Source organism: Equus przewalskii, chromosome 4 (genome assembly GCF_037783145.1).
Source record: "Equus przewalskii isolate Varuska chromosome 4, EquPr2, whole genome shotgun sequence".
NCBI classification, from domain to species: Eukaryota; Metazoa; Chordata; class Mammalia; order Perissodactyla; family Equidae; genus Equus; species Equus przewalskii.
The window spans coordinates 35837237-35849502 of NC_091834.1; the positions used below are offsets into that span (position 1 = coordinate 35837237).

Genomic DNA, 12266 nt, shown 5'->3' on the forward strand with positions numbered 1-12266 from the left:
TGAGGAGGCCCTTGATTCTTGTTCCCGCTCACTGTGACCTTGGGCAGATGTCTCAGTCTCCCAGAGCTTCAGTTCAGTTTACGTATCTGTCAGGGACTAGAGTCTGTGGTTTCTAGTTGGAGCCGTAGAGATTTTCAGAAGGCCATTGGGGTAAGGGAATGCACTGCTGTATATCACCTGCTTTAACCTGAGAAACATTGCTGTCTATATGGAATGAACATGGAATAATCCAAAGCAAATGACCAAAGAACTTTGAATAAACATCATCTGCTGTGTTTAAGACATAGATCTGAGTGGTTTACCAATCTGAAATCATAATTCTGTTCACCAAACTGGCCATTCTGAAATTTCTATTGGCATGTTATGAAATTGCCCTGCCAACTTAGGTTTTTCTCTGGTACCCCCTAAAGACTAGTTATCCTAAATACAGTGTAAGCTTGATGTCTTTCTCATTCCTTTATTTCACTGAAATAAAAAAAGTTCTGTTTCTTCATTGGAACATATTCAAATTTGTTTTTGTTTGTCTGGTTATATCTTTAAAATGTTATCAACAAAATACATTAAGCTAGTTGACATCTTCTTTTCTAGATACTTTAATGTCTGTTTTTTTCATTAGCTATCTAAAAAAATTAATAGTGGCACTTTTCATAATTAATTTTTTATTGAGGTAGCAGTTTATAACATATATAAATTTCAGATGTACATCATTATATATTGCCTTTCTGGGTAGACTACATCATGGTCACCACCCAAAGTGTAGTTGACTTCTGTCACCGTACAAATGTGCCCTTTTACCTCTTGGCCCTCCCTCCTCCCCCCTTCCCCTCTGGTCACCACCAGTCTGTTCTCTGTGTGTGTTTGTTGTTGTGTTTTTGTATCTTCCACATATGAGTGAAATCATATGGTATTTGTCTTTCTCCATCTGACTTAATTTTGCTTTGCATAGTACCTTCAAGGTTCATCCGTGTTGTTGCAAATGGCAAGATTTCATCTTTTTTTTTATGACTAAGTAATATTCCATTGTTTATATATACCACATCTTTATCTGTTCATCTGTCAGTGGATACTTAGATTGTGTCCAAGTCGTGGCTATTGTAAATAATGCTACAGTGAACATAGGGGTGCAGAAATCTTTTTGAGTTAGTGTTTTCCTGTTCTTTGGATAAATACCCAGAAGTGGAATAGCTAGATCATATAGTAGTTCTATTTTTACTTTTTATTTTTTAAGATTTTGTTTTTTTCCTTTTTCTCCCCAAAGCCCCCTGGTACATAGTTGTATATTCTTAATTGTGGGTCCTTCTAGTTGTGGCGTGTGGAATGCTGCCTCAGCGTGGCTTGATGAGCAGTGCCATGTACGCGCCCAGGATTTGAACAGACATAATACTGGGCCACCTACAGCAGAGTGCACGAACTTAACCACTCAGCCACGGGGCCAGCCCCCCTTTTTTTATTTTTTGAGGAATCTCTATACTGTTTTCCATGGTGACTGCACCAGTTTACATTCCCACCAGCAGTGTGTGAGGGTTCCCTTTTCTCCACATCCTTTCCACCACTCGTTATTTCTTGTCATTTTAATAATAGCCATTCTGATGGGTGTGAGATGACATCTCATTGTGATTTTGATTTGTATTTCCCTAATAATTAGTGATATTGAACATCTATTCATGTGCTTCTTGGCCATCTGTATATCTTCTTTGGAAAAATGTTCAGATCCTCTACTCAGTTTTTGATGAGGTTGTTCATTTTCTTGTTGTTGAGTTGTATGAATTCTTTATATATTTTGGATATTAACCCCTTATCAGATGTATGATTTGCAAATATCTTCTCCAACTTGGTAGGTTGTCTTTTCATTTTGTTGATGGTTTCTTTTGCCATGCAGAAACTTTGTAATTTGATGTAGTCCCAATTGTTTATTTTTTCTTTTGTTTCCCTCACCTGAGGAGACATATTCAAAAAGATACTGCTAAGATGTCAGAGTGTCCTGCCAATGTTTTCTTCCAGAAGTTTTATGGTTTCAGGTCTTTTATTCAAGTCTTTAATCCATTTTGAGTTAATTTTTGTGTATAGTGTAAGATAGTGGTATAGTTTCACTTTTTTTGCTTGGGGCTGTCCAGTTTTCCCAACACCATTTATTGAAGAGACTTTCCTTTCTCTATTATATGTTCTTGGCTCCTTTCTCAAAAATTAGCTGTCCACAAATGTGTGGATTTATTTCTGGGCTCTAAGTTCTGTTCCATTAATCTGTGTGTCTGTTTTTCTGCCAGTACCATGCTGTTTTGATTACTGCCACTTTGTAGTATACTTTGAAATTAGGAGTGTGATACCTTCAGCTTTGTTCTTTTTTCTCAGGATCGCTTTGGCTATTCAGGATTTTTTGTTCTATACAAATTTTAGGATTCTTTGTTGTAATTCCGTGAGGAATGTCATTGGGATTCTGATTGGGATTGCATTGATTCTGTAGATTGCTTTAGGTAATATGGACATTTTAACTGTTAATTCTTCTAGTCCATGAGCACAGAATATTTTTCCATTTCTCTGTGTCATCTTCGATTTCTTTCACTGTTTTATAATTTTCAGTGTAAAGGTCTTTCACCTCCTTGGTGAAATTTATTCCTAGGTATTATTTTGTTTTGATTGTAAATGGGAATGTATTTTTGATTTCTCTTTCTGCTGTTTTGTTGTTAGTGTATAGAAACAACTGATGTTTTCTATGTTGATTTTATACCTTGCAACTTGACTGTATTCATTTATTATTTTTAATAGTTTTTTTTTTGGTGGATTTTTAGGGTTTTCTGTATATAAAGTCATATCATCTGCAAATAGTGACAGTTTCACTTCTTTCTTTCCAATTTGGATCCTTTTTATTTCTTTTTCTTGCCTAATTGCTCTGGCTAGGATTTTTAGCATGCAGTTGAGTAAGAGTGGTGAAAGTGAGCATCCTCATTTTATTCCTTTTCTCAGAGGGATAGCTTTCAGTTTTTCACTGTTGAGTATGATGTTAGCTGTGGGTTTGTCTTACATGGTCTTTATTATGTTAAGGTACTTTCCTTCTATACCCATTTTATTGAGAATTTTTATTATGATTGAATGCTTTCTCTGCATCTATTGAGATGATCATGTGATTTTTATTCTTCATTTTGTTAATGTGATGTATCACTGATTGATTTGTGTGTGTTGAACCATCCCTGTATCCCTGGAGTAAATCCAACTTGATCATAGTGTATGATATTTTTAAAGTATTGCATTTGATTTGCTAATATTTTTTTGAGGATTTTTCCATCTATATTCATCAGTGATGTTGGCCTATAATTTTCTTTTTTTTTGTGTTGTCTTTGTCTAGTTTTGGTATCAGGATAATGTTGACCTTGTAGAATGAGTTAGGAAGCGTCCCCTCCTCTTCAATTTTTGGAAAAGTTTGAGAAGGATAGGTATTAAATCTTCTTTGAATGTTTGACAGAATTCACCAGGGAAGCCATCTTGTCCTGGACTTCTGTTCTTTCAAAGGCTTTTGATTACTGTTTTCCCATCTCCTTACTAGTGATTGGTCTGTTCAGATTCTCTAATTCTTCTTGATTCAGTTTTGGAATGTTGTATGATTCTGAGAATTTATCCATTTCTTCTAGATCATCCAATTTGTTGGTGTATTGCTTTTCAAGTATTCTTTTATAATCCTTTATATTTCTGTGGGATCAGTTGTAATGTGTCCTCTTTTGTTTCTGATTTTATTTATTTCGGCCTTCTCTTTTTTTTTTGAGGTAGGTTAGCCCTGAGCTAACATCTGCCACCAGTCCTCCTCTTTTTGCTGAGGAAGGCTGGCCCTGAGCTAACATCTGTGCCCATCTTCCTCTACTTTATATGTGGGACGCCTACCACAGCATGGCTTGCCAAGTGGTGCCATGTCCACACCTGGGATCCAAACCAGCGGACCCTGGGCCACCAAAGCAGAGCATGTGCACTAACTGCTGTGTCACTGGGCCAGCCCCTAGCCTTCTCTTTTTTCTTAGTGAAGCCTAGCTAAAGATTTGTCAATTTGGTTTCTCTTTTCAAAGAACCAACTCTTAGTTTCATTGCTCTTTTCTATTGTTTTTTTTTCTGTCTATTTCATTCATTTCTGCTCTTTTATTCTTTCTTTCCTTCTACTGACTTTGGACTTCATTTGTTTTTCTTTTTCTAGTTCCTTTAGGTGTAATGTTAGATTGTTTATTTGAGATTTTTTTTGTGTCTTAAAGTAGGCTTGTATTGCTATAAATTTCCCTCTTAGTACTGCTTTTGCTCTATCCCGTAGATTTTGCTATGTTGAATTTTCATTTTCATTTGTCTCAAGGTATTTGTGATTTCTCCTTTGATTGTTTTCATTGACCAAGCCAGCCAAGCCACTTGTCAGTAGCTTTTTTAAGCTATTTTGTTTTATAATATCCTCTGTATTTTGTGCTTGCCATTTGCTCCCATGTAGTTATACACCATCTTCAGTCTTTTTGTCACAATTGATTCCTTCTCTATACTCCAAAATATGCCGATAGCTTCATAATAACAACAAAAAAATAGTGTGTTGGTTTTTCTCAACTTTTCTTCCCCTCAGGGTAACCTTGATAAGCTCTAGAGATGAGACTGCCTCCTACTTCCTTCTACCAGCTTTGGTTTCTGTTCCTACAGTACCAAGCTACTCTCTCAAAGGACAACAGTGACATCCCAGTTGTCAAATTCAATAGAATCTTCTCAGTCCTTGTCCTATTTGACTTTCTAGACAGCTAAGATTATTGAAGTTTACCTTTTTGAGATGTTTTCTCGTCTTTCTCTGATTTTTTTTCTTACACAGGTTCTTTTGTGAGCTCATTATGTACAGAGACTCCAGCTTTGTCCTCCTTCTCTCATTAAATACTACTCCTAAAACAAATGTATCCATTTTCAAGGTTTTGACTCTCACCTTTCTACAAATGCCTCCTAAGTTTCTGCAGGCCCAAACTTCCAAAAGTTGACTCATTTCCTCCACATAGCCCATTAACATTTTAGACTCATCATTTACATGCCTGCTGTGTATGTTTTCTCCTAATTTTTTAATAGATTCTCTTAATGACTCTTCTGTCATCTAGAATTATCTAAGCTGGAAACCCAGAGTCATCTTTTACTGCTTTTTTTCTCCCTTATCTTACACATTGTCTTCTCCAACCTGTGCCCAACCCCCTTGTATCTGATTTCATGTCTTCAGCACTTCTCAACTGGACAGTTGGAAGTAGCCTTCTAACCAGCCTCTTCTTCTCCAGCCATTCTTCTGCATTGCTTCAATTTGCTTCCTGATCCATAGATTGGATACTGTCTTCCTGCTAACAAAATGATTTACTTGCCCATTTTTATAGCAAAAACTCCATGTTTCCTATAAAATTTAAGATCATTCACAACTCGGTTCCAGCCTACTTTCCAGCTGCCTTCCTTCAGCTCTCTGCCCTACCTCATCCTCACTTCTCCACATTCTTTGACTCCATAAAGCCTTCACTTCCCGTCATATCAGACTATTCTCTTTTCTCAGATTTGTCGAACTCTCTGTCTCCATTGTAAAGAAATGTCACTAGAATGCACTTAATTCCTCAGATAAAAATGCTATATAGCACAGATATTTTTAGTCTTTTTAAACACCAATTATAAAGTATTGCTATATCCTGCTTCCGTAGCAGTCTTTAAAAATACCATTTATTTTCTAGACTACATTAATTTTATTTGGTAACTGTAATATACATTGTACTGTACTTTATCTGAATTCATTTTGAGTTCTGAGATCATTTTGAACTCATGAATATTTATAATGTATTAATACCTGTTATCAAGACATTGTTTTGAATATATGTACTAATATAAGTAAATACCAGTCGAGTTGTCTGTTTTTAATTTTGAGAATAAAAATACGCAGTGAAAATTCTCTTAGCTACTACACTAAGAATTAGATAAACCTATGTAATAGCAAACATTTAAAATCATTTCCTAGAATGTAGTTTTGGATTCTTCAGCCAGTGACTTATACAGAGGAGATGCTTAGTGAATATTGAATTCTGCTAAATTCAAATCCTGTATCTGAAACTGCATCTGATATCATTACTACGTTAGATTGAGAGAACTCCACGTGGCACCAGCTACTTTAGCCAGACGTTTTAATCAGTAGCTCTATTCTCCCAGGTGACTGTATCAAACTGAATGTTTATTCAAAGTACTTTGGAAATTAAAGTTTCTTCTGCTTTTGTTAACTTTATACAGTTACTGATAGGAGATATGTATTACATGTATTAAAGGAATAGGTAATTCCTCTTCAGGAAATTTCATTGTTGGGTCGTATCATGCTGCCACAGATGAATACTGTATTCCATGGCAGTGATGAATAACCTGTAATGAATAACCTAAACTTATTCCAGCTTAGAGAAAACACTTCCAAAGTTTATCTTCTGCCCATGTAAACTCAGTTTTCTTTAGATAAGAAATAAGAACACTGTGGATACATGACTCTGTAGTTAAATTAGAACTCCTCATCAGTCTAACTTCTTTCCAGTATACCTCTTACAAAAGCAGCAAGCCGCAAAATGACCTTAGTCCCTTGTACTATCTAGCCAGAGTAGGTGATGTTGCCCAGTGTAGTGCTCAGAAATCAAAAGATCTGTGTCAGACAAAATTAAGCACTTCTATTCTTATTTTTTTTCATTAATTTTATTTTTTATTGCAGTAACATTGGTTTATAACATTATAAATTTCAAGTGTACGTCATTATATTTTGATTTCTGTGTAGATTACACCATGTTCTCCACCCAAAGACTAATTACAATCCATCACCACACACGTGTGCCTAATCACCCCTTTCACTCTCCTCCCTGCCCCCTTCCCCTCTGGTAACCACCAATCCAATCTCTGTCTCTATGTGATTGTTTGTTGTTGTTGTTTATCTTCTATTTATGAGTGAGATCATAAATAGGTGGTATTTGACTTTCTCCTTCTGACTTATTTCACTTAGCATAATACCCTCAAGATCCATCCATGTTGTCACAAATGGTCAGATTTCATTGTTTTTTTTTATGACTGAGTAGTATTCCATTGTGTATATATACCATATCTTCTTTATCCATTTGTCCCTTGATGGGCACTAGGTTGCTTCCAAGTCTTGACTATTGTGACTTATGCTGCAGTGAACATAGGGGTGCATCTGTCTTTATGCATTTGTATTTTCATGTTCTTTGGATAATATGCAGCAGTGGAATAGCTGGATCTTATGGTAGTTCTATTCTTAATCTTTTGAGGAATCTCCATAGTGTTTTCCATAATGGCTGCACCAGTTTACATTCCCACTAGCCATGTATGGCAGTTCCCTTTTCTCCACATCTTCTCCAACACTTGTTATTTCCTGTCCCTTTAATTATAGCCATTCTGATGGGCATGAGGTGATATCTCATTGTAGTTTTGATTTTATTTCCCTGATAATTAGTGATGTTGAACATCTTTTCATGTGCCTGTTAGCTCTTTGGAGAAATATCTCTTCAGATCTTTTGCCCATTTTTTAATTGGGTTGTTAGTGTTTTTGTTGTTGATATGTATGAATTCTTTTTGTATTTTGGATATTAAGCCCTTATCAGGTTTGAAAATATCTTCTCCCAATTCTTAGGTTGTTTTTTTGTTTTGTTGATGGTTTCCTTTGCTGTGCAGAAGCTTTTTAGTTTGATGTAGTCCCATTTATTTTTTCTGTTTCCCTTCCCCAGTCAGACATGGTACTTGAAAATATGCTGCTAAGACCAGTCTCAAAGAGTGTACTGCCTGTGTTTTCTTCTAGAAGTTTCATGGTTTCAGGTCTTACATTCAAGTCTTTAACCCATTTTGAGTTAATTTTTGTGTAGGGTATAAGATGATGGTCAACTTTTATTCTTTTGCATGTGGCTGTCCAGTTTTCCCAACACCATTTATTGAAGAGACTCTCTCCCTTCTCCATTGTTTATTCCTGGCTCCCTTGTCAAAAATTAGCTGTCCATAGATGTATGGGTTTATTTCTGGGCTTTTGGTTCTGTTCCATTTATCTGTATGTCTGTTTCTGTGCCAGTACCATGCTGTTTTGATTGGCATCACTTTGTAGTTTATTTTGATCTCAGGGAATGTGATACCTCCAGCTTTGTCTTTTTTCTCAGGATTCTTTTGGCTATTCAGGGTCTTTTGTTGTTCCATAAAAATTTTAAGATTCTTTGTTGTATTTCTGTGAAAAATGCCCTGGGAACTTTGATAGGGATTTCGTTGAATCTGTAGATTGCCTTAGAAAGTATGGACTTTTTAACAATGTTAATTCTTCCAATCCAAGAGCATGGAATAGCTTTCCATTTCTTTGTGTCTTCTTCAATTTCTTTCAACAACGTTTTATAGTTTTCAGTGTACTTCTGTTCTTCCATACACCTGGAGCATCCCACTGCGAAGTGTTTGTCTTTTCCTGTTGTTGTTGACGTATGTATTTTCTCATTATGCTGTATGTAAAATCCTTGAGGATAGGAAACAGATCTTGCCACCTGTATGTCTCCATTACTTAAACCCTACATAGTGGGCACTTGGTAAGTTTCTCTTGGAAGTTGTTTTTAAAAATTTTATCAAAGAAAAAATAGTAAATAACCGAAATATTTTCTGCAAAGCTTTGTTAACATAGCATCATTCTTATTCTTACACCTGCTTGGTTATCAAATAATATTACATTCTGTATTTGCTTATTTCATTTGTTTTGTTGCAGTGTTGTTATTAAAAGATGTAGTTTCAATGATTTGAAGTTTTAATTTGATATTATTTTATAACCTCTTTTTACTATAATTATTAATTATAATTGATTTATGCCTTTAAAATACTATTGTTCTAGTTACAGACGAATCTATACCCTCCTATTCTGGAAGTGATATGCCCAGAAATGACAGTAGCATGTGGTCAAAAGTAACTGAGGAAGGAACGGAGCTATCACAACGGCTTGTGAGGAGTGGTTTTGCTGGAACTGAAATAGACCCTGAAAATGAAGAACTTATGCTGAATATTAGCTCTCGACTACAAGCAGCAGTTGAAAAACTCCTAGAAGCCATAAGTGAAACTAGTAGTCAGGTAACCTCCTTATATTGCTCATATACTGCACTGTGTTGGAGGTAGATTTTCTTTTAAGCTGGGGAACAACTAAATGTTTTCTCCCTACACTCCCACAGAAATTTAGTTAGGCTCCCCTTTAATAATTGTTTGCCTTTGTGACAGCCAATACTGTTATCAGTAGTCTTTTTTTCAGGTGGTAAGGGTTAATGTAATGTGCTAGTGGACTCTTCAAGTTCTTAAATTCAATGTTGTTTTAATTTTCAGATTTTATAGACTCTCACACGTAACTTTTTTTGATACCAGAAAAGATTTTAACTTCACCATTGTATGAAATATGCCATTATAATATATAATTATTTGAAGGAATAGTATAAGGGATTTCTAAAACCATAGGCTCTAGTATGTCATGATACATTGCTATTACAATACGATAGATCAAACCTACAGTTCCTTCATGTGACTTTTACATCTTTTTCACAAATATGAATAGATTACCTCACTTTACTATCTCTTTGTATGAAATTAGAGTGAGGGACAGTTTCTACATTTGAGTACTATTTTTATGCAAATTTTAAAGGGATATAACCATTGTCTTTATAACTTAAATTGCTATTTTCTTTGTCTATAAAATTTTTGCACCGTGTTTGTTAATTGTCTCCTAAGTTACTATATGCAGAATTTTTAAAAGTGTTTTCTGCTTTAAAATGAAGTAAATTATTTATTTAAAAAATGTTTAACTTAAAACTAGAGACTCATAACTGTTGTGTTAATCAAATGAGTGCTTCATTGTCATAAGCTATAGGGCCAGTATTATTAACATTTTCATTGATGTCTTTGTTCAGAGTATCCTAGATCCATGTATATTTCAAACCGAAGTTGAAAGAGTGCTGTTGATCTCTTGTTGTTTCTGATGTCTGGCTTTCACTGGAGCCTCTTTTTTCCTCTAAGAAATTATTCTGTATAGTATATTTCTCCAATAGCAGTGAATATTGGATGTAGCAAATCTGACAAATATTTTTACCTATTTTGTGTTTTAATACCTGGTTCACTTACACTTAGGTTAAGTTAGTGATTATAGACCATTTCTTGAGTCATCTCTTAGTTAGTGACCCTTGGAATAATTTGTTAACCACCTACTATTTGGTTAACTTAGCATCAAGCCATTATTTTTTTTTTTCTCTTGTTAACTTGCTATTGGCTTTCAATGAAGAAGGCATTATCAAAATAACATATATTCAGTGAAATATTTGTCCTCTGAATAGTCTTCAGATATGACACTTAACCAGATTTTTCCCCAGGTTCATTCTTCATTGTTGGGAGACAGTCTAAATTCTCTTAGAATATGGACTGTATCTTTAAAAAGCAAAAGAACCCTGAAATTACCACACATTGCAGTGAGAATTCTCTAATTGGCCAGGGAAATATATTGTCATATATCTACTCTTAAACTTCTGGATTGACTGGCCAAACTAAGGTGTTCATATGCAGTTTAAGTAGGTCTCAGGAATGTTTCCATAGATAAATTCTGAAGGTGTAATGTAATATATAGTTATATAATAGAAGAAATTGCTATCTTTGGGCAATTCTTGGTTTTCGGAAGCTGTCTTTCACAGCAGGTACAAAACGGTCGAAAAGCTTTTGCTTCAGTAACTCAGAAACTTCGTTGAGCGTCACAAAGAATTAAAAGAAGTCTAGTATTCTTGGTAACTAAAATCTTTGTGTATTTGCTAATACACAATAGAAAGGATGTCTGTTTACGCAAACAACAATAGTGGTCCCATCTTTCACTAAAACCACCATGAGGTATTTTTTATTGCCAACATCCTAAGTGCTAGTAAGGAAATGGCACCAATAAAAACCTTCGTTTGTTATTATTTTAATAAGACATTAAATTGTACCCTTGGATCAAAGAATTTTAATATTCACTGTATTTTTCTTTAGCCTCTGGTTCAGTAGACTTTACTTAAGCTCAAAGATTGAAATTATGAATGTTATGTCATAATATGAAATTCTGTAGCTACTATAAGAAAATAGATATTTTCTACTAAGGTTTACTATTTTTTACAGTCTTTACTTTTCTAATTAACATAAGCCCTGGATTGGCTTTTAGAATGCTTAATGCATAAGCCGCTAAAAATAAGCTACTCAGCTGAGCCAATTCAGGCATTTTCCGTTGTTGCTTTTTAGCATTTTTGTTTTGTTTTGTTTTGTTTAAAGATTTTATTTTTTCCTTTTTCTCCCCAAAGCGCCCCCGGTACATAGTTGTGTATTCTTTGTTGTGGGTTCTTCTAGTTGTGGCATGTGGGACCCTGCCTCAGCGTGGTCTGATGAGCAGTGCCATGTCCGCGCCCAGGATTCGAACTAACGAAACACTGGGCCGCCTGCAGCGGAGCGCGCGAACTTAACCACTTGGCCACGGGGCCAGCCCCGCTTTTTAGCATTTTTAAAGCTTGAGTGCATACGCATCAAAGTATCCCTTTTTATGTTGAATGATATAGATGATTCTATACTGAATTTCTACATGATCCTGCTTTTTTTTCTTATTTCAGCCGTATTAATGGCTGAATTTAATTTTAATTTCTATGATTTGTACTCTTTCATACCATGAAAACAACTGTTAATACTTTTCCTTTCTTGACCACAATTAAATACTTTGACCTGGATCTTGAGCACTGTTAATACTGTTGCTACTACTTGATACCAATGTAAATTATAGACAGTCTAGTTAATGCAATATAATATTTGTCTTTTGACAAGCACCATGGAAAATGGTAAATAAATCAAAAGTAATCAGTGTTGGACTCGTTCCTACAAGCTACTAAAGAGAAACCTTCCCTGGATTATGATCCATTAATACTGCCAATAGACAAGTGTTTGGGATTAACCTGACACACTCAGTTTCCCATGCCAAGTCACAGCTCATCACATCTGCTTATGTGACCAGATAGTGAGGTACAGTAGGAGCCTCACCGTGGCATTTTCCAGGTTATTCTCAATTTGTTAAATATTAAAGCAACAGTATGTTATTTAACTTTTACCGTATTGCCTTAGTTTAAATATCACTGAACAGATCGGAAAAACTTTGCCTAGAGTAGTAAGTAGTTCTCAAAGTGTAGTCTCTAAACCAGCAACATCAGCATCAGTCAGGCCTTGTTACAAACGTAAATTCTCAGTCCCTACCCCAGACCCACTGAATG

General features: G+C 35.3%; 1 protein-coding gene across 21 annotated transcripts in view; it reads left to right on the top strand.

The window, feature by feature from the left end:
• The window catches only part of AKAP9 (A-kinase anchoring protein 9), a 160158-nt gene that overhangs the window by 93142 nt on the left and 54750 nt on the right, over positions 1 to 12266 (top strand). For all 21 annotated transcript variants that reach the window (XR_011539500.1, XR_011539501.1, XR_011539503.1 and 18 more), the window contains one exon: positions 8855 to 9087. Coding sequence is in view for 8 of the 21 variants with exons in the window: in XM_070617462.1 (XP_070473563.1) it covers positions 8855 to 9087 (233 nt within the window). In the remaining 13 variants the exon portion in view is untranslated. The remainder of the gene's footprint in view (positions 1 to 8854; positions 9088 to 12266) is intronic.